The sequence below is a fragment of the Squalius cephalus genome, assembly GCF_949319135.1.
Source record: "Squalius cephalus genome assembly, chromosome: 1".
NCBI classification, from domain to species: Eukaryota; Metazoa; Chordata; class Actinopteri; order Cypriniformes; family Leuciscidae; genus Squalius; species Squalius cephalus.
Window position 1 is genome coordinate 60,277,427 of NC_137122.1, and position 22,639 is coordinate 60,300,065.

At 42.7% G+C, this 22,639-nt stretch overlaps 1 protein-coding gene across 3 annotated transcripts; it reads right to left on the bottom strand.

Moving 5' to 3' along the window:
* Positions 1 to 1,183: 1,183 nt before the first annotated feature.
* Positions 1,184 to 20,672, bottom strand: LOC307168842 (lysophosphatidylserine lipase ABHD12-like). Of its 3 annotated transcripts, XM_079889121.1 has the most exons (14): positions 20,545 to 20,644; positions 16,286 to 16,448; positions 15,754 to 15,839; positions 15,558 to 15,651; positions 15,320 to 15,439; positions 12,471 to 12,501; positions 12,343 to 12,388; positions 12,103 to 12,232; positions 11,918 to 11,955; positions 3,329 to 3,417; positions 2,951 to 3,033; positions 2,720 to 2,798; positions 2,504 to 2,628; positions 1,184 to 2,269 (listed from the first exon to the last, which is right to left on the bottom strand). In XM_079889121.1, the coding sequence occupies exons 2-14, from the start codon at positions 16,369 to 16,371 to the stop codon at positions 2,242 to 2,244; spliced, it is 1,035 nt and encodes a 344-aa protein (XP_079745247.1). In that variant the 5' UTR covers positions 16,372 to 16,448; positions 20,545 to 20,644; the 3' UTR covers positions 1,184 to 2,241. The 3 variants fall into 3 exon arrangements, with proteins under 3 accessions (XP_079745247.1, XP_079745248.1, XP_079745249.1); XM_079889122.1 differs by lacking the exon at positions 16,286 to 16,448 and having other exon boundaries at positions 20,603 to 20,672; XM_079889123.1 differs by lacking the exon at positions 16,286 to 16,448 and having other exon boundaries at positions 20,545 to 20,660.
* Positions 20,673 to 22,639: the final 1,967 nt, after the last annotated feature.

Consider the following 22,639-nt stretch of genomic DNA (forward strand, 5'->3'; position numbering starts at 1 on the left):
ATGTTTTAAAAATGTGTTATTTAGCAAGTGACCATGGTATAAGCGGGTTAATGCCCTTCGAGGTGTCCACTGTCAGGTATTAATGGACCTTCGCTGCGCGTCGGACGGTTCACGCCTCGCCATCGTCCATTAATACCTGACAATGGACACCTCGTCGGGCATTAACCCTTACATAATTGACAAACAGACCTTAGCAAATATCCTTTAAATGCTTTAATCACGGCCGGAGGATCTCCCCCAAGAAGAAGCGAGGCTGGAGGATCTCAGACAAATTCCATTGAGAATCCCACCAGCTAAAAGAATACAACCGTTTTTATAGAATAAGGAGGTATGGCAAAAATGTCATGCTGCATTACATAATTTCCCCACAATTTGATTGGTTTTCATAGACAAACCCTTCTGTTACCAGGTAAAGCAAACTTTGAATTAATGATTACTTCATTGTTAATCACAAGGTTCAAATGTAGTCATCTGTCTAGTTTCAATTCCCAAATGTGTAATTTATACACTCACACAACCAAAGTCAAAGGGCTATGGCAAAAATACAACATCCAAAAACACAGGGCAGAACGTTTTAGTACATTGTGTTTCAAAGTGTTATCATGTTAGGCCTGAAAAGAGAAGTAAGGTTAGATGTTAGAAACATGGTTAGTTTAATATACAGTTTACCATTTTATCTATTAAAAATCTACCACACTATCCCAAACTCAAACCCATGGAGATCGACCCTATTAATCGCCAATAAGGGCCCCAGCGTTCCTCAGATAATTAAATTGAAGGACTGGCAGAAGAACACAGACCACTACATCATGGTTAAGCAGTCCTTGTCTTGCATGGACTTGTTGAGCTTCATGGAGCTCCACGGAGGAAGCTGTAGCGTTTATACGCCCGTATAAATATAATTAATTATTATTCATAACGGATTATGATCAATAATTAATAATTTAATTACTTTCAGAATTTTCTGTAGCAGAATCAATATCATTTTATCAGTTCATCCAATGAACAGAAAGCATAAACAATTATTAACTCTAGGAAATATAATATCTTCCTGGCCAAGAAAGAATAATCCCCAGCTAACAGTAAATTAAGAAATAAATCAAGGGTAAAAGCATAGGTAACTTAGATCGCAGTTCAAGACAATACATTCGTAAGCACATAACACAAGTAATACTTCTCTTTTTAAATACAAACAATACTTTATTGATTATATGCTAACACACATAAAAGTACCTAACACAAACACACGCATATACACACACATTCATACAAGTTACAGAAAGAAAGAAAAAGTTTAGAAAAAATGAGTTTAAGGGTAAGAGGTAGAAATCTCAAGATTCTATGCACTTATAAGACATAATCTGAACGAACCATCAAGCATTAATTCAACCCTTCTATCGTTTTAGGCAGGTTATTAAATTTATATCAATGCACCAGTTCAGTTTAAAGGAGAAATACCTGTATTTACATCCTGTTTTCGGTTGAAGTCCAAAGTAGTCGATTGTCGAGTTCACGCGCATAGGTTTAGTTACCTATGATCACGCGCGTGAACTCGGCAATCGACTACTTTGGACTTCAACCGAAAAACAGGATGTAAACAGGTATGTGCGCTGGCTTAAATAACATCATTTTTATACACATCTTTCACATCTACTGCAGTCAGATTCACTCGTGTTCACTCTGAAGGAATCACTCACATTTTCTGTGCACTTGTAATGACACATCAAGGATGTTAAGAGGCTAAAAGCAGGTTTAGTACTTGCCCCATTGAAGTCAACAGGGTGCAAATTTTAAAAATAGAATAACTCGGTGTAGGCAACACCGATTTTTGTCATTGTTCTCTGTATTGACAGCACTCCAAATGTACAAAAAAATGAGCTCAATGTTAAAATTGACCGGAGTTCTCCTTTAAGGATAGAGCAGCATGTATGCTAGGCTGCTGCCACTTTAAGAACTAATGCACGACATTTGCACACATTTGATTTCATTCCCCGTTGTTTACATCGATATTCGCTAAAATGGTTCATTCAGTCAAAACGGTTCATTGTGTTTTTTTAACATGTTCCCGCGCTGTATTTTCTTATACATAACAAGACAGTAAATTCACCCTAATGGGGGTTCAATGTTTTTAATCAAAGTAGTGCATACCGTTTACAACAATTCTAAATTTACAGTTACAAAACCAGTTACAGCTTTAGCTGGCTCTTTCTTGGTGTAAATCCTTCCCCTCGTGTGTCTGTCTCATGCCTTCAGCGACTGCACAAACTCTCTGTAATGATAAACATAGACATTCATTTTGCTGCCATTATCTGATATTTTTCTGTCATTAAGTGATTTATGTCCAACATTATATAAAGTAATGCATATCTTACTCATCATACGTTACTTTTTATTGAAAGTATTTCTCCAGAGCTGACTTTACTTGTAACATGTTACCCCAAGTGTTGTGAATCTCCTATGAAAATTCATTGAAATCTTAAAAATGAATAAAACATGACATCACCTTATGATATTTGGCAAACCAGGGTCTTTATAGAGACCATTATGAAGATATCCAAGCGATCCATCAAAAGGTACCAACTTGACCCGTTCATCTGAGTTCTGGGCCTTTTTTGCGATTCTGTAAATCTGAACCAGAATAAATGTAATTTAAAGCAAAGATTTACTTCCAAATTATTTTTTATAAGGTAAATTAAGTTTCATACACGTAAACTCAAACCTCTTGAGCCGTGGCGAATGGTCTTAAATGGTCGTCTTCAGCATGGAGAATCATAATGGGAGTTCTAATTTTCTGCAAACTATCAAAAAAGAAAAAAAGATAAGAAAAGCGAGACAAAAATTTTACAACAAATTGTCATATCTAACATTACATTGGCATACTATTTCAATCACATTTCTACTAATATTGTTAAATATATATTAATTACTTAAGTGAAACAATGTCACATACTTCTTATAAGTTGGAAAGACCACAATGTTGTTTTTCAGTGGATTGAAAAGGAAGAACTGAATGTATGGGAACTTCCAATAAAACTAGAGAGAGAAAAAAGAGAGAGGTACCAAACTGATTAATGACCCATATCATCTTGTGTGGTTTGTCCATGTAAAGTTTCAAAATTCAAATTTCATCAGAATTGAATTGGGATTTTCTTACAAAGTAAAATGTACTTAAAAAGTACAAGGTAGGTTTTAAAATGTAGGTTTTAAAAACATTTAAAAGATGATCAATAAAATGCCTAATAAAAATATCTAGAATGAAAACATCTGAAACTCATTTGTCAGGACCAGTTGTTTTTCCATGATTTCTAAGATCCTAAACGTTACTTACCCAGGAAAAAGCGTGTTCAAAAATTTGATTAGGTGCCACTTCCCTGGTTAGGAATGCACCCTCAAGTATTATTCCATCAAACTGTTTTCCTGTCAATAAATGTGCAGTTTTTTAATCAAGAAAAATGTATATTTACAGAATAAAGAAAAATACACCATTCCCCTCTTGCAGTCAAGAAATATGTATAAAAAAATATGTAAGGTGTGTAAATTATGTTACCCATGTCTTTTGACTTTTGTGTTACTTCCTGTTTCTGCGCCATTTTTGTAGTCCCATGTTTTTCATGTTGATTAGTTCCCTGATACACTGCCCTACAAAGGCAAAAGACCGTAACTCGCTAGAGTGTTGAACTGAGAAAAATGACTTTAAAGATTTTTAGTTGTCCAGCCAAATTAATTATAGGTAGGACACTGGAAATCTGGCAAATAGATGTTTTATTAATGAAATTTATATACATAAAAAAATATTGAGCTCAAACTTGACTTTTGACCACTATTTTAAAGTTACTGTACTCTGCCTTTGTATTGTCAGCAAAAAGTAAGAAGTCATGCCACGTGGGAGCCAGTGGGAGCTGAGCTCCCAGAGAGAGAATGAGTTCCCATGAAAGCAGTAAAATCATACACCTGTGGAATCCGTGTATCATTCGTTCAATCGTTTTTTGACTTAATATTGAAAGTAGAAAAATGAGAAAACAGTTCCTTTTTCGATTTTTCATTTTTTCCAAAAAAACGAAAAACAAGAATTCAGCTTGATTTTTCGTTTTTCGTTCTGAGGTAGCAAAATTAATAAACAGCTGGAAAATTCGATTTCTACACGTGGGCGGGAATGAAACGCCCCTTTCCTCTGATTTGTCAGCCGAAGATCAAACTGTCCCGTCATCAGCTCTTCCTCAGTTCTGCACTGCAGAATAAGAGTCCTCCGTTGTGTGGATTCTTAACGCGTTTATTGCAACTTTTTCATGTTTTCCATTAACGAGACTGAATGAATGGCTCGCCACAACCCGTACTGGGGAATAGACTAGACGGGGCTTTCTTCTTTGTAGACCAGAGTTCTCAAGTGCCAGGGGATTGCTATTTTCATATTTTCCGAACTGGAAAGTTTTTTTAATTTTTTTATCATGAACCACGCTGAGTTTTATTCCTAAGTGACTATATAATGCATTTTACTTCAAATAATCTAAATGTTGACTTTGAAAAGTAGGCGCGTCCGAAGGCTCTTCACTCTATTTTGGTTCATTTTTGGTGTGCGCCAGAAAGATGTTCAAGGAGACTGAGACGCACTAAAGTAGAAATCATGTTGTTTTCTTTATTTTTCAAAGGCATGACATTTTGTAGTCATTTTGAATGTACACAAATAAAAATATATTTTTTTACTGTTTCGAATGACAGAGTAACGAATAACGAAGTTATTTCCCCTGCTGAGCAACAAATCCAAGTGATGGCGCCGACGCATCGCTAGCTCTAACAACATAGGCTATTATCAGTTCACTTCTGGCATTGCTAACTTGACATCGCAGCCTGTTCATTATTAAAATAAAACACAGTCAACCAAATATATAAAAAGTTATTCTGCTTAATTTAATTCGTCTGTTGTACAATATAAAGGCTGTGCCGCACAGCAGTTATTCCAAACTCATTTCCCATGCTGTGAAGATGATGATTTAGCCTATACGTGTAGGCCTATATTGGGACTCGACTGAATTTTAAAGCCTTCTTTACATTACTAGTTAGCATCCAAATTTTGCATTGCAAATATGGAAACTTGGGACCGAGATGCGCGAAACCAACGTCGGTACAGTTTCAGTTTCGATTCAAATAGCCTAAATTTGTTTAGGCTTGGCGTTTAAAATAGGCTAAATGTTGTTTATAATAAAGGACACAATAGGCTATTATTATAAGCTATTAGGTTATATTTTTATTATACGTGGCTACTTATTTTTTATTCTTGTTGTTTTCTGAATACCATTCATTTAAGGATTTGACATAGGCAAATGTCAAAGGGGAAGTAATGGTAAGGGGAAGTAAAATACGCATAGAAATAGCCTATATGTTATTAATAGTGTTTATAATGTTAATGTTGAATTTTATTTACCGGTCTTTTTCTGAATAGGCTAATAATAAAATGCGTTTGTTTCCCTCTCAACATGACCCAGTGCACTGCGCACAAGCGCACATCTTTGAGATATAAATTAATACATTTTAATAAAACACAATAAGGCCTACATTATAAAACTCAGAAGAGTATGTATTTTAATATCTCTGTTGTTCTCTGTTCTCCGGTTGTTAGATTCTCCGTTTATGTTAATATAGCCTAGGCTTAGGCTATATATATAGTCAATGCATTATTCTTTTCTTTTTCTATAAGTGTTAAAATATTTAATTTACAACTAATTATATTGATTATCTATATCTACATTTATTATTTAAAAAAAAAATTACTGGGCGATCGAGGGCGACCATGTTAGGCTAACAGCCGTCATTTACCCTGCATACCGAGCTGATGCAAAGCATAAAGTTAGGTGAATTTATATCTACACAGAAGAAAGCCCTGTGTAGTTTATTTCCCAGTACGGGTTGTGTCGAACCATTCGTTAGTCTGGTTGTTTGATGAAAAAAAGATTAAATGTAGTTGCAATAAACGCGTTAAGAATCCACACAACGGAGGACTCTTATTCTGCAGTGCAGAACTGAGGAAGAGCTGATGACGGGACAGTTTGATCTTCGGCTGACAAATCAGAGGAAAGGGGCGTTTCATTCCCGCCCACGTGTAGAAATCGAATTTTCCAGCTGTTTATTAATTTTGCTACCTCAGAACGAAAAACGAAAAATCAAGCTGAATTCTTGTTTTTCGTTTTTTTGGAAAAGATGAAAAATCGAAAAAGGAACTGTTTTCTCATTTTTCTACTTTCAATATTAAATCAAAAAACGATTGAACGAATGATACACGGATTCTGTGGGGGTCTCTAAAAATCACCAGCACCATTATTTTAAATTACAAATAAAGCACTTTTTCCTTCAGACTACTGTGACTTAAAAGATAGGACATGATGCCAAACACATGGATCTCACGGGATCTCGGATCGTCATCATACTACATCCTGCTTTTCTTTCTGCCAGGACTTTTACTGACTTTTCTCAACTCACAGAAGTGACGTCAACGTCCGATCTAGCTGAAGCATAACCCATCAGGCAAGTGTTATTTTTAACATAGACGTAATTTGCGGGTGGGACATGTCCCCACCACTTTTGAAACATCTCGCGGCACTAATATACCAATACAAATAAATAAAACATCTCCAGTTAACTGGCAGAGCATTCATTTAGTTAGTTTGTTTAATAAGAAGCAATCTAGCGCTTAAATGTGTTGTTTTTTAAATAAAGTGATCAAAGTGCTCGTTGCCGCTGCGATCAGTGGCGTGGATACTGTGTTCTCTTGTGGCTCGCGCACAGTCTTCACTCGCGCTTTAATCCGTTGTGGAGACTTTCTATTTGTTCCGGTGAAATTACAAAACAAAATGCACACAAACGTATCCTTGCCTGATATACAACCACTGATAAACATAATCGGTTTTGATGAGAAAAAAAAAACCTATAGAAGTGTGGATTAGAATCCAGAACCTCTGACAAACTTGACAAAAGTTCTACCACTTGACCACTTAAATACACACTTAAAATTGTAGAATATATTTATTTATTCACATGAAAATGACTCCCTACACTTCCTGCTTCCTCTGCCCTGGCTCCCCGCTCTCTCTGCTCCCTCTGCCCTGACTCCCCACACTTCCTGCTTCCTCTGCCCTGACTCCCCACTCTCTCTGCTCCCTCTGCCCTGGCTCCCCGCTCTCTCTGCTCCCTCTGCCCTGGTTCCCCACTCTGTCTGCTCTCTCTGCCCTTGCTCCCCACTCTTCCTGCTCTGCCCTGGCTCCCAGCTCTCTCTGCTCCCTCTGCCCTGGCTCCCTGCTCTCTCTGCTCCCTCTGCCCTGGTTCCCCGCTCTCACTGCTGCCCTGGTTCCCCGCTCTCACTGCTCCCTCTGCCCTGGTTCCCCACTCTCACTGCTCCCTCTGCCCTGGTTCCCCGCTCTCTCTGCTACCTCTGCCCTGGCTCCCCACTCTCTCTGCCCTGCCCACTCTTCCTGCTCTGCCCTGGTTCCCCGCTCTCTCTGCTCCCTCTGCCCTGGCTCCCCGCTCTCTCTGCACCCTCTGCCCTGGATCCCTGCTCTCTCTGCTCCCTCTGCCCTGGTTCCCCACTCTCTCTGCTCTCTCTGCCCTGGCTCCCCACTCTTCCTGCTCTGCCCTGGTTCCCCGCTCTCTCTGCTCCCTCTGCCCTGGTTCCCCACTCTCTCTGCTCCCTCTGCCCTGGTTCCCCGCTCTCTCTGCTCCCTCTGCCCCCTCTGCCCTGGTTCCCCGCTCTCTCTGCTCTGGTTCCCCGCTCTCTCTGCTCTCGTTCCCCACTCTCTCTGCTCCCTCTGCCCTGGCTCCCCGCTCTCTCTGCTCCCTCTGTCCTGGCTCCCCGCTCTCTCTGCTCCCTCTGCCCCCTCTGCCCTGGCTCTCCGCTCTCTCTGCCCTGGCTCCCCACTCTTCCTGCTCTGCCCTGGTTCTCCGCTCTCTCTGCTCTCTCTGCCCTGGCTCCCCGCTCTCTCTGCTCCCTCTGTCCTGGCTCCCCGCTCTCTCTGCTCCCTCTGTCCTGGCTCCCCGCTCTCTCTGCTCCCTCTGCCCTGGTTCCCCGCTTTCTCTGCTCCCTGCTCTCCCTGCTCCCTCTGCCCTGGTTCCCCCGCTCTCTCTGCTCTGGTTCTCCGCTCTCTCTGCTCCCTCTGCCCTGGCTCCCCGCTCTCTCTGCTCCGGTTGCCCGCTCTCTCTGCTCCCTCTGCTCCCTCTGCCCTGGTTCCCCGCTCTCTCTGCCCTGGTTCCCCGCTCTCTCTGACCCCTCTGTCCTGGTTCCGCGCTCTCTCTGCCCTGGTTCCCCACTCTCTCTGCTCTCTCTGCTCTGGCTCCCCACTCTTCCTGCTCTGCCCTGGCTCCCTGCTTTCTCTGCCCTGGTTCCCCGCTCTCTCTGCTCCCTATGCCCTGGCTCCCCACTCTTCCTGCTCTGCCCTGGCTCCCCGCTCTCTCTGCTCCATCTGCCCTGGTTCCCCACTCTCTCTGCTCTCTCTGCCCTCTCTGCCCTGGTTCCCCACTCTCTCTGCCCTGGTTCCCCACTCTTCCTGCTCTGCCCTGGCTCCCCGCTCACTCTGCTCCCTCTGCACCGGTTCACCGCTCTCTCTGCTCCCTCTGCACCGGTTCACCGCTCTCTCTGCTCTGGTTCCCCGCTCTCTCTGCTCCCTCTGCCCTGGCTTCCCACTCTCTCTGCTCCCTCTGCCCTGGTTCCCCGCTCTCTCTGCCCTGACTCCCCGCTCTCTCTGCTCCCTCTGCCCTGGCTCCCCGCTCTCTCTGCCCTGGTTCCCCGCTCTCTCTGCTCCCTCTGCCCTGGCTCCCCGCTCTCTCTGCCCTGGCTCCCCGCTCTCTCTGCTCCCTCTGCCCTGGTTCCCCGCTCTCTCTGTTCCCTCTGCCCTGGTTCTCCACTCTCTCTGCCCTGGCTCCCCACTCTTCCTGCTCTGCCCTGGCTCCCCGTTCTCTCTGCTCCCTCTGCCCTGGTTCCCCGCTCTCTCTGCTCCCTCTGCCCTGGCTCCTTAATCTTCCTGCTCTGCCCTGGCTGCCCGCTCCCTCTGCTCCCTCTGCCCTGGCTCCCCGCTCCCTCTGCTCCCTCTGCCCTGGCTCCCCGCTCTCTCTGCTCCCTCTGCCCTGGTTCCCCGCTCTCTCTGACCTGGTTCCCCACTCTCTTTGCCCTGGCTCCCCACTCTTCCTGCTCTGCCCTGGCTCCCCGCTCTCTCTGCCCTGGCTCCCCGCTCTCTCTGCTCCCTCTACCCTGGTTCCCCACTCTCTCTGCTCTCTCTTCCCTGGCTCCCCACTCTTCCTGCTCTGCCCTGGCTCCCCGCTCTCTCTGCTCCCTCTGCCCTGGTTCCCCGCTCTCTCTGCTCCCTCTGCCCTGGTTCCCTGCTCTCTCTGCTCTCTCTGTCCTGGCTCCCCACTCTTCCTGCTCTGCCCTGGCTCCCCACTCTCTCTGCTCCCTCTGCCCTGGTTCCCCACTCTCTCCGCTCTGGTTCCCCGCTCTCTCTGCTCCCTCTGCCCTGGCTCCCCGCTCTCTCTGCTCCCTCTGCCCTGGCTCCCCGCTCTCTCTGCTCCCTCTGCCCTGGTTCCCTGTCTCTCTGCTCTGGTTCCCCGCTCTCACTGCTCCCTCTGCCCTGGTTCCCCCGCTCTCTCTGCTCCCTCTGCCCCCTCTGCCCTGGTTCCCCGCTCTCTCTGTCCTGGCTCCCCACTCTTCCTGCTCTGCCCTGGCTCCCCGCTCTCTCTGCTCCCTCTGCCCTGGTTCCCTGCTCTCTCTGCTCCCTCTGCCCTGGTTCCCCACTCTCTCCGCTCTGGTTCCCCGCTCTCTCTGCCCTGGTTCCCCGCTCCCTCTGCTCCCTCTGCCCTGGCTCCCCACTCTTCCTGCTCTGCCCTGGCTCCCCGCTCTCTCTGCTCCCTCTGCCCTGGTTCCCCACTCTCTCTGCTCTGGCTCCCCGCTCTCTCTGCTCCCTCTGCCCTGGCTCCCCGCTCTCTCTGCCCTGGCTCCCCACTCTTCCTGCTCTGCCCTGGTTCCCCGCTCTCTCTGCTCTGGCTCCCCGCTCTCTCTGCTCCCTCTACCCTGGTTCCCCACTCTCTCTGCTCTGGCTCCCCACTCTTCCTGCTCTGCCCTGGCTCCCCACTCTTCCTGCTCTGCCCTGGCTCCCCACTCTTCCTGCTCTGCCCTGGCTCCCCGCTCTCTCTGCTCTCTCTGCCCTGGCTCCCCGCTCTCTCTGCTCCCTCTGCCCTGGTTCCCTGTCTCTCTGCTCTGGTTCCCGGCTCTCTCTGCTCCCTCTGCCCTGGCTCCCCGCTCTCTCTGCTCCCTCTGCCCTGGTTTCCCGCTCCCTCTGCCCCCTCTGCCCTGGTTCCCCCCTCTCTCCGCTCTGGTTCCCCGCTCTCTCTGCTCCCTCTGCCCTGGTTCCCCGCTCCCTCTGCTCCCTCTGCCCTGGCTCCCCACTCTTCCTGCTCTGCCCTGGCTCCCCGCTCTCTCTGCTCCCTCTGCCCTGGTTCCCCACTCTCTCTGCTCTCTCTGCCCTGGCTCCCCGCTCTCTCTGCCCTGGTTCCCCGCTCTCTCTGCTCCCTCTGCCCTGGCTCCCCGCTCTCTCTGCCCTGGCTCCCCACTCTTCCTGCTCTGCCCTGGTTCCCCGCTCTCTCTGCCCTGGCTCCCCGCTCTCTCTGCTCCCTCTACCCTGGTTCCCCACTCTCTCTGCTCTGGCTCCCCACTCTTCCTGCTCTGCCCTGGCTCCCCACTCTTCCTGCTCTGCCCTGGCTCCCCGCTCTCTCTGCTCTCTCTGCCCTGGCTCCCCGCTCTCTCTGCCCTGGCTCCCCGCTCTCTCTGCTCCCTCTGCCCTGGTTCCCTGTCTCTCTGCTCTGGTTCCCGGCTCTCTCTGCTCCCTCTGCCCTGGCTCCCCGCTCTCTCTGCTCCCTCTGCCCTGGTTTCCCGCTCCCTCTGCCCCCTCTGCCCTGGTTCCCCGCTCTCTCTGCTCCCTCTGCCCTGGTTCCCCGCTCCCTCTGCCCTGGCTCCCCACTCTTCCTGCTCTGCCCTGGCTCCCCGCTCTCTCTGCTCCCTCTGCCCTGGTTCCCCACTCTCTCTGCTCTCTCTGCCCTGATTCCCCACTCTCTCTGCTCTCTCTGCCCTGGCTCCCCACTCTCTCTGCCCTGGTTCCCCGCTCTCTCTGCTCCCTCTGCCCTGGCTCCCCGCTCTCTCTGCTCCCTCTGCCCTGGTTCCCCGCTCTCTCTGCTCCCTCTGCCCTGATTCCCCACTCTCTCTGCTCTCTCTGCCCTGGCTCCCCACTCTTCCTGCTCTGCCCTGGCTCCCCGCTCCCTCTGCTCCCTCTGCCCTGGCTCCCCGCTCCCTCTGCTCCCTCTGCCCTGGCTCCCCACTCTTCCTGCTCTGCCCTGGCTCCCCACTCTCTCTGCTCTCTCTGCCCTGGCTCCCCGCTCTCTCTGCTCCCTCTGCCCTGGTTCCCCGCTCTCTCTGCTCCCTCTTCCCTGGCTCCCAGCTCTCTCAATTCCCTCTGCCCTGGCTCCCCATTTTATGTTCCCCACGTCTTGTTTAGACTTGTGTTACTTCCTGTTTTGGTGCCATGTTTGTAGTCTCTTGTAGACTTGTTTTAATGTTGATTAGTTTCCTGATTGTTGTCTTTTTAGCTTGTTACCACTTTTGTATAAACTGTATAGCCCTTGCGTTTCCCTTGTTCTTTATCAGCCGATGTTTGTTGTGGATTTATGTAGACGGATTGTGTATCTACTCCCAGTGTTCCCTGGTTTTCCTGTTCTTACCTTGTTCATGTTTTTTCAATAAACCCCTCGCATTTAGATCTGAGTTCTGCCTCCCATTACATGAAGTTTACTAAGCTATACAATGACAAGTGAAAAGTAAAAAGCAAGACAACAACACTGAAGAGACATTGAGAGAAATAAGAGCATAAAAGTACAACAGTCAAATTCTTACCTTCCTCCAGTAATTTCACTGCAGCGTTAGTCGTTACACTATTGAAAAAGAAACATACAGCTGTTATACTGTTTATGTAGAAAATATTTTATTTACAGTAATTTTATATTTATTGTCTTTATTGATTTTTTTTATACATTTGTAGAAACTTAGCAAAAGTCAATAAAAAAGCAGATTCTACACACCCGCTACCAAGTGAGTGCCCCCACACACACACCAGGCTGTTTCCACTGCGTGCCTTAACCCAGTGGTACAAGAATAAGGCATCAGTACTCAGACCGGCCTCTGTAGGTTCCCCAGTGGAGTCCCCAAAACCTGACAGATTTGAATCCATTTGAGTAAGCATTGCCATAGAAAAATCATATGAAGTTTGAAATGAGTTCCAATGATTGTGGGTACAGTGAAGTGACAACATTTTAACCCACCTCTGTAGTCCAACGCCAAGACATGATATCCAACATCACTCAAGACCTGTATGGTAAAGATACTTCAGTCATTGTCTCTATTTAAGTTCTTAGTCTTTCTACATAATGAAATAAGTGAGTTTGCTCACGTTTGCAATTCCAATACGATGGGGTGCAGATCTGTTTATTGAGGGTACAAAGGTCATGACAGCATCAAGACAAAAGCAAATCATTTACATGTATTTTCAATATAATGCAAAATGTATCACTTTATTTATTGATATATATATATATATATATATATATATATATATATATTAGGGGTGTAACGGTTCACAAAATTCACGGTTCGGTTTGATACGATACACTTGTGTCACGGTTCGGTTCGGTACGTTTTCCATGCAGCAAAATTAAATAAATGCCAGAGAAATTTCCTTGAATTCATTTTTTTATTATTATTATTTTATTTAATGAAACTAACGTCATAAAGTATGATTTTTTTTTGCTTTTTTTTTTTTTTGCTTTTTTTTACTGAGCAATAATGGAGCTATACTTGACTTATGAGCATATAAAACAAAACAGCTCCTTGGACAAAATGAAATGTAATATTGTAGAAGTAGGCTAGTTATAAACAAAGGTTTATTTTAGTTCAGATTAACATTTGAGGGCAGCAGTTGTATTCATAATGTCAAAATAAAACCGACGTAAGGGTACTTGAAAGCATTAGGCTATAGCCCACTATTCCTGACAAACTTCCATACCTTGCAGTTAGTGTTAGCCTACTACAGTAAATCCACGGTGAATGTTGCTGATCTGTGGACACCATAGACAGTAGTAAAGGTGGACACCGGCCAGTTCATTCATGGCACGATGTTTCTTCCTGGTTTCCACGTCAGCGCTGTTTGATCCGTTAATAACAGAGAAATGTGCATGTTTCTCACTAGATCTCGCAGCGATGTTATTACTTCAGTGGCGATTTCAAAAATCATTTGAAATTCAAATGCTTTCTTTACTGGTCTGGATCTCTTAGCGCTGTGTGGTGTTGCCTGATCAGGCTGGCGCACAGGGCTCGTGCATAGGGCTCGCGAGTCCCGCTTCACAGGTCAAAACTGATAAACGGTCCACACAAACACAACAAGAGTAGCTCAGTTTCGTTCCTTACATTGCGTTTGCCAGTTGATGTTGTGGTCGCGCCGCGCTTGCCACCCGCGACGCGCCTTCATTTGAAATAACGAAATTGTGGTCGGCAGAAAAAAATGGTCCAACGAACCGTTCGGTACGTAATGCGTACCGAAAACCAAACCGAAAGCCTCGTACCGAACGGTTCGATACGAATACGCGTATCGTTACATACGTTGTATCGTTATTAGAGGTGGGCATAGATTAATTTTTTTAATCTAGATTAATCTAGATTAATTTTGAAATTAATCTAGATTAATCTAGATTAAAATGGCTCATTTGAATTCTGCCGAAGGCATTCAGAGTATGTGTGCTACCCAAATAATGACTATAAAAGTAAGTCTTTGAGAACGGGTTTGTCAAGCCAGGTGGCGCATTAGACCAGGTGCTCATCTCCTGTTTCCAAAATGCATCACAAACTGCTTGAGAAAGCTGTTCTACTCATAGACTGTAAAAGGTTACTACTGTACTGTTACCGTCCGTAGGCAACATTAGGTAGGCCTATGTTATTATCAACTACTATAGGCTATCAATTAGGGATGGGCGATATGGCCTAAAATCCATATTGTGATATACATTGCAGCCTCTTGCGATAACGATATTATAATAAAACCATTTCAGAACAGGTTACACAGACCCTTTTTTTTTTTTTTTTTGAAAGGGTGTATGTAGTTTTGAGAACATATATTGTGCAAAACTGTAAGTATACAACATCATTTTGCAGATAAATAAAATTTAAGTACACTAGCTGCAGAGACTTAAGTAGGTCTAATGTTTATTATGGCTTGGAGCTTATGAAACCCCAAATTTAAAATTAGAATATTGTCTAACTGATGTCTTTTCAGTTAAAAAGAAACACAACAACGATTCTTAAAATCGGGCGCTTTTAATAAAAAGAGATTATGTGCTACACCACTAAGATATATTGGGAATAATACGCGCGCGCTGGTTTTCAGTGATATGTTTCGTTTTGAATTTGAGGTGGTAGAACGGATTAGTCGTGTGTTTACTTACCGAACTGTTACACCACACAGTCTAAGTCGGACGGCTTAAATACAAACCAAGTCCAAATAATGGTTTGTTGCACCGATCTTTTACACCAGCTTTCACTTTCAGCCGTGTTTACTTAAGATGACGACGAATATGATGCGTTGCAGCCGGGTGTTCCTCGCGGCCGCGGGTAGATTGCGTCATCATAGCTTGTGTAGCTTGAGCCAGCTCCCAACGCTCCCAACCCAACTTGGAGAATAGATTAACGGCGATATTTTTTTTATCGCGCGATAAGAGTCTCGCGTTAACGCAGCGCGTTAACGCCGATAACGGCCCACCACTAATCGTTATATATATATATATATATATATAGAAGAGAAACAATTTTAAATAGTATCACAAAGGAACTCAATGTGCAAATTAGCCAAAATTAATATGTGGTAATTTTATTTAAGCTAAACAAGTTGATAATATTGTGGTAGTGTTTACACACTTATATGTACACACTTATAGTTTTTATGTTTGGTTTTATTGGACTTTGATCTTTTTTTCAAATAGTGAGGTTGCAAAAGGATTGAATGTGGAGTGATATGCTGCAGTTGCCCATCGCAGTTTTTTAATAAGGTAAAGGTAAGGTAAAAAAAAAAATGCACAAGTTCAATGTATGTAAAAGATATGTAGGCCCACTGATCAATGTCAAGAAATTATGTAGACATTGCATAGTGTCAGCATGGTTAGCATATCAAAGGGAAACTTTAGTGAACAGAGATTAAAAGTCTTAGAATAAAAGGTGTTCTCTTGTGTTTCAAGTTGATTAAAGGTTTCTTGCCTGTTACCCGCATTGCCATGGAGGTAGATGAAAATTGGCGATCCATCCCCCAGAGCTTTCTCATACCACTCTAGATTCTGCCCCTGCGCCTCCTTCCATCTATGTGCAGGTACAGTATACCTACAAATTAATTAATTCAAAAACAAAGAAAAATAATATATTGACAACATCAATATTTGTTATTGTTGTTTCGTAGTTTTTGAGTATATATGTGACATGTAGGTGTCTTAAAACTAACCACACGCCCACTCTCACCCCCTCCTCGGGTTTGAGATAGATATTTATAGTGTGATTGAGACCTATATCTGAAGGTTGGCTGAGGTCAACATAGTCTGGAGAAATAAACAAATGCATTTATAGGAAAAATCCATAAACTACAACAGTATATACCGGTAGATGACATTGGGGGGGGGGGGGGGGGGGGGATTGCATACCAGAGAAGAGATGCATTAGAAATGGTATTGTTGCAGAAAGCACGCACATCAAAAGAAGTCCCATTTTAGTCCAAGCCCACTGAGATCTTAAGAAAAGAACATTCACAGAATCTGTCATTTTTGACCCAATGGGCTGTATTCAAGATGTGTTAAAGACAAATTTATTCTTAAACCAATGCAATGTGTTTTGCTTTTGCCTTTGCTATACAACTCAATTATGTAGTTGTTGAATATGAAATGTTTTGTGTTGCAAACTCCTGATGAATTGTACAAATAACCTTCTAAGTTTTAGCTTTAGATTGTAGTGAAAATTAAACGTCAAATCACCAATTGCATTTTATTTTTCAATTTGACAAGGATGATGCATTGTCACAGTAAAAATGATTCATTTAATTTAAAAATTGTCACATATTTTGCATACAGGTTTTTTTATAATGAAATTGTTAATCTGGTTTTATTTTTAATTTTGATCATTTAATTGATTTAAAATTGGCAGAAAATGCCTTCCATAATAACAACAAATATGGCTTGCCTTGCAGGCTCGTTCAAATCCTTAGGTTTCTGCAATCTTCCTTCAGACTGAAATTTTCTTTCAGATTTATTTATTCTTTGCTTCATTTTGCAGAGCAGGGAACACTCTTGATGGTTACTTTACACAACTATGCCAATAATTGACAAGCAAACTCTGCAACTCACTGAAGTGGATGGGTGTAAAGAGCAAAGAGCATAGACTGGGCTTATGTGCACACATTTTACAGGGTTTTTTTTCCCACTCAAGACAAGCTACGTCATTTGTGACTTATGAATATACACTGCTCTTGATCTGCTTTATTTATTGGTTCAGTAATGAATATAAAGTGTAACAGAAGAAGATTTCATTAAATTGCCACTGTGTAAATCAATGCCCAAAAACAAATAAGCATGTTTAGTGTGCATGTTTGTATAGCTTTAATTTGCAAAGTAAGCTATACATATCGAAACAGGGCTTTAAGGTGTGTGTTTTATGGAGAATAACCCAGTTTAGGTTAGATTTATAGCACCATGGTAGCCTACATTATAATGTCATTTTAATGCTGAAATTCTCAATGAAAATATTAGTGTCATTATTCATATTACAATTTTACATAGAATACATTAAGACTGAATACATTAACACCACATTATCATAAACAGTTACAAACATAATTGTTAATAATATCAAAGTTAAAGATAATAATAATAATAAATATAGCTGCAAGCAGCCATTACCGGGGCCAAGCACAATCAGATGACAAGACAAGCCGACATTGCTGAAAGTGTCAGACCAACTTCGACAATGAGCAATTAAAGACATTTAAAAAGGATTATAGGCAAAATGCCTGAAAAATCAGAGAAACAGTAAATAAAAATATGATTTAATGGATTATCACTTTTGACCAATAGGTGGCGCAGTTACAAAACTGATGTGATGTGGTCAGAGTGAAGTGACAATGACACACAAAGTTTGGTGTCAATATGTCAAGGAATTGCAGAGATAAAGCCTGAATAGTGCTATTAGCATCATGCCTCAACTTTGCTGCTGCGCTATACGAAAACGGTTTTGTCAATCGACACGAAATCCATAACTTTTAGTCGGCACGGTCTGGAGATGATACGATTCGATTTTGGTGAAAATCGGACAAACGGTCTAGGAGGAGTTCGAAAAAGTAGGTTTTGAATGAAAATCAAGATGGCGGACAGGAAGTTAGGCCAAATAAGGTAAACTTGGTATCTATCAGAGCCCGTCTACGGAGAGCCTGCCCACTCCCTATTAACTCCTATTGTACCGAATTTTGGTTGTAGTACCACCAGAGTTCCACTGGGGGCGATCGCCATGAGTGCAAAATGAATGGGAGTCAATGGGGCTAGACGGCTAAATGTGTCTCTTTCACCCGATTGCCGTTGATAAATCTCAAATCTGATTGTAGATTTTGCAAGTTCAACATGGGTTTTAAGTCGAAAGTTGAATGAACGAGTACTTATGTCCTTTCGATTTCTTACAGGTTGAGTTGTTGTTGCCCATAACACGCTAGCATTCTGCTAATGAACGCTGATTGGTCAGTGAAGGACTGATTACGACCAGAGATACCGCTTGATGGCATCGTGTCATCCGCAGCGGGACCAGAAACAAACAAAACAAAAACTCTTCTAGCACGTGTGTTTACCTGTGTCAGCTGTGTTGTCGATGCCTCGAGAGAAAAGAAAGTGCAGAGCGCGAAAGCACCAGAGTGACTGAAGGATTGCCGTGAAGCAGTATCTCTGGTCGTACATGTATATGACGTCATTGACACTTTAAAAGACTTTTTAAAAGCAAATAAGTGACTCTAAAAAACTAACACCCAGCAATGTGTAATTTATTTGCATCTCCTTTCGAATACAACATTCAAATTACTAGACAAAAAATTATATCCTGAGAAAAGTGGATTTTTATTGGTATAGCGCCATTGACCTCCATTCATTCTGCACTCGTCCTGTGAGCGCCCTCATATGGAATCAGAGAGGAACTGCAACCAGTTCAGAAGCCGGAAGTGTAGTGAGAGTGAAACTTCTCGCCATATTAGACATTCTCTGGTATCTATGTTCTCAGCTTGACCCAAGGAATCTACTAAGATGAGTTGCATTACAATAGGCCAATTTATTCAAAAGTTATTAGCAATTTTGGAAATTTTGTTATAACTTTTGACCACTAGGTGGCGCTGTTTCTAAATATGTTGGGTACCTTCAGGGGATGGTGCAGATGGCACATTCTGAGTTTTGTAATATTACACCAATGCATTTGTTTAGTATAGCATTTTATTTCACAAAACTGTATTGAAGTCAATGGGAATTTCATGTTTTGTTCTATTATAGCGCCACCAAGAGGCTCAGTCCAACCATTTTTTTTATGTGTCCTCAGAGTGAGCCCATACATATGTGTGTCGATTTTGGTGAAAATATCTCAATTATCTTCGGAGTTATAGACATTTATATGAAAAAACACGTAAAAAATGACTGACACATGACTTTAATTGGAATTTACTACCTCTAGACATCAATATTTTCGCATTTGGGCTTTGACGTTTAGTTAACAAGCTATGATTCCAAACTTCTGACGGTGGTTTCGTCTCGATCGGACAAACGGTTTCGAAGATATCGCCTAATGTTTTTTAAGTGCTAAATCACAACGCTACACAAACCGTAAGGCGAAACCTAGCATGTTTGGTATTGTTGGACTCGGCAAGGATTCAGGAGTCTAAAGAGATGAGTCTCCTGAAAATATGTCAACCACACCCAAAGTTATAAGCATTTAAAAAAAAAAATTCACCACTAGGTGGCGCTGTTTCGAAACTTCTCAGGCTCCTTCAGGGCATCGTGCTGATGATCCATTCCGAGTTTTGTAACGATACGTTCACGCGTTCATAAAATACAGCATTTTAGCACATAATTCAAAATGGCCGACAGCCAAAATGGCTGATCTGGGAAAATTGGATATCAGTCGACTCGGCATGTTGCCCTGAATCTAACGAGACTGATTTTATGATTTTTGGACAAACCATTCAGAAGTTATAAGCAAAAACATCCATTTGTCATATCTCCGGACCAGTAGGTGGCGCTGCGCCGAAACGCAGCATGTAGCCTCAGGTCATGCTTGTGATGACATGTACCAAGATTGGTCTGAATCTGATAAAGCGTTGCGGAGATACAGCCTTATGTCTGTTTTCGCAAGCGCTACGTAAAATTTCTTCGTGGGTTTATCGAAAACGGTTAAGAGAATCAACTTGAATTCCATAACTTTTTGTCGGCATGGTCTGGAGATGATCTGGTTCAAATTTCGTGAAAATCGGAGTAACGGCCTAGGAGGAGTTCGAAAAAGTAGGTTTTTCGGAAAATTCAAAATGGCGGAAAAATTTTCATGACGGAAAATGACGTCATAGGGTGCAATCGAATCGGCTTGAGCTAAGGAATCAGAGAAAAAAATAATTTTGTTTCTAGCCCATGTGGTTCAAAAGTTATTAGCATAAACATGAGTGCAACTTTGGACAGTTGGTGGCGCTAGAGGTAATGACTTGGAGACTCCAAATTTGCTATGCTGATAGGTCAGACCCTCCTCTATCAGTGTGCCAAATTTCATAACTTTCCCGCAAGCGGTTCTATGGGCTGCCATAGACTCCCAGTCGGAAAAATGAAGAATAATAATAAGAAGAACGGGAACAGATACAATAGGTGCCTACGCACCTTCGGTGCTTGGCCCCTAATAATAAACAATTAAAAAAACAAACAAACATGGGATTGAGTTTGAATAGTTGTAAATGCCTGATGAAGGTCGTGAGTGAGACCGACATGTTGCTAGTAAAATGTTGATACTCATTTGCAAGTACTGATAGTGTGCGGGAGTTCCTTCTAGATTGTTTTGACTTTTTTAAAATGTTTTTACCACGCGCCTATCACCTGCAGGTGTCCGATGGTGTTTGCTAATAGCTATATTTCTGAAACATTTTAGTTGAATAATACTCTGTTGACAAAATTAGTTAAACATAGGCTAGCGAACATTCACATCCAAGATAAATCACTTTTAAAACATTAAAATAATCTGGATGTTTTAAACGTTCTAAGAACATTCAAATTAAATGGACAGTCACATCACATTTAATGGACTTCAATGTTTGGAGGATTTTTTTTCTGTAGAAGTAAGTTAACGTTATCAAATACAAATAGCTAATAGCCTACCATTAAACGGTGAATTTGTATTTATATTTCATTAAATTGCTTTATTTAGAAGTGGAGAATGCTTACCAGCTTCCAATTCTAATGAAATTTTAGATTTTTGATGAAAAAAAAGAAGAAGATGAACCTTTATTAGGAGTTTGAGAGCCATACATCACTTCCTGCTGCTGACATCTTCTTCTTCTTCTTTATTGTTTATTGGCGGTTGGCAAACCAGCTTTTGGTGCATTTCCGCCACCTACTGGGATGGAGTGTGAATACCTAAGCTATCTGGGATGCTGAGATGATGAAACTGTAAACTTTCAACAGCCGTTGAAATTCTGCAGCAGAGCAATGACATCTCAGATCATTACCTAGTCTCGTGTAAATTACATTTAGCCAAGGCTGCAAAGCCGACTCCTGAATTTTGAACTCAAAAAAGCACAAAAATAAAACACATTAATTAGCATCTCCTTGTGCTTCCCAAGGCAGAATAAAGTCATCAGAGAGACTGCACACTGCTGTCTGTAAGTTTAAAAAATACAAATATTAGGAAAAAAAAAAAACAATTACAAAATGCAAGTTGAGTGATGTAGTATCAAATACCATTTTGTCGACACAGATCATGCTTCTTTCTTCGGATGGAATAAATAATCTCATGGATTTCTCTCTGGAGCTCTTCCTGCTACTGTGAGTCCTGTGTCTCTCTTGAAAACCAGAAATAAGCAAAGACGACCATTACAGAAAACACAGTATCACTGCAAACATGTAGACAAATATATATGGAAATGTATACACCAGCGACTATATTACATACCAGTGGCTGCCCATTGCTTGCCATCACACACCCACCGATCTGCATCCTCCATAGAGATGTTCAACTCCTGCTTGAGACTCTCAAGATCGGCTGCTTCCATTTCTGCTCTCTGTGTAGTCTATTTAAAAAGATAAAAAAAATGATAGAAAACATAGTATCACTGCAAAATGAACCACAATTGCCCCTGAAAGAAATGCAGGGTAGAGCACAATCACATTCATAGTGTCTCCAGGGCCCAGGAAACACCTTAACGTGCGGTCTAGGCTTCTTACTTTGACAAATCTCTTCGCCAGTGTCTTGTGGAGACTCTCCACCTTCCTATTGCTCCATCCCATGGCAAGTACAGTAATCATATCTCCTCTGCCTATAAAAAACTAAACCAATAAGAACAAATCAATTGTACAATCTAGCATTGTGTGTCAAACACACTTGTTAACCCTTTACTTGACTTGGTCCTGTAGTTTGTAGTAAGAGCTGCCCTTGAAAGGAAGCTATTGACCTGTTCCAGCTCTTCACCAACAGTGTTTCCTGCTCCCTCCTGGCTTCTCCCGCCCCACCTAACCTGCTCCCAAGAAGAAGACCAAGACCTTTATCATTCACATCTTATTTATTAGTTTGTGTATCATCAATTGAGTTTGGTGCCATGAGCAAATTTTGATATGTTTCAATATTTAAAATATAAAATGTTCTGAGGTAGGATAACAATGAAAGAAAAGCTTTCACAACTGCAATTGTGCAGTCAGAACTTTTGGACGGGATCAGGAAGCATATCCTGCAAACAACCCTGCGGTTAATCAGATATGTTTTTTAGCTGAGTCTTGAAGGTAGCCATAGATGAGATATAACGAAGTGTAAGGGGTAGTGAATTCCATAATTTAGGAGCATTAACACTAAATGAACTTCCACCTACAGTGGACAAAAAAAAAAGTTCAGCTGATCTAAGTGATCATACTGTAATTCACATTATAAAGATTGAAGAATATATATCATTCATCTTTTTAAAATGCATCAAAACAGTACACTCATCACCATTTAAATAATCACCGGGCAGGGTGGTAGGAGTAAAGTAGATCAGATGGATATGGAGGTGCAAGACCATTTAATGCCTTAAATGTTAGAAGTAATATCTTAAAGTGAATACGTGATGCCACGGGTATCCAGTGTTGAGCAGAGGAGTAACGTGAGCAGAATGCCTGGTCGATGTGAGAACATACTGTAATCGATTGATGCATGAATTAAGGTGTCAGCATCAGATAGAGAAGTTCGAAGATGTGCAATTTTACGAAAATGGAAAAAAGAGTTTTTAACAATAGAAGAAATAAGAGAGCAAAAAGAGCTGAGTCAAATACAACACCAATGTTACAGATG

What these genes read in the sequence shown, in the direction of transcription:
- LOC307168842 (XM_079889121.1), bottom strand. Translation starts at nt 16,371, where the DNA reads ATGAAGCAAAGAATAAATAAATCTGAAAGAAAATTTCAGTCTGAAGGA. An exon ending in GTCTTTCCAACTTATAAGAA is followed by an intron (nt 2,799 to 2,950) that starts GTATGTGACATT and finishes CTTTTTTGATAG; the next exon opens with TTTGCAGAAAATTAGAACTC. An exon ending in GGTTTGCCAAATATCATAAG is followed by an intron (nt 2,270 to 2,503) that starts GTGATGTCATGT and finishes TTATCATTACAG; the next exon opens with AGAGTTTGTGCAGTCGCTGA.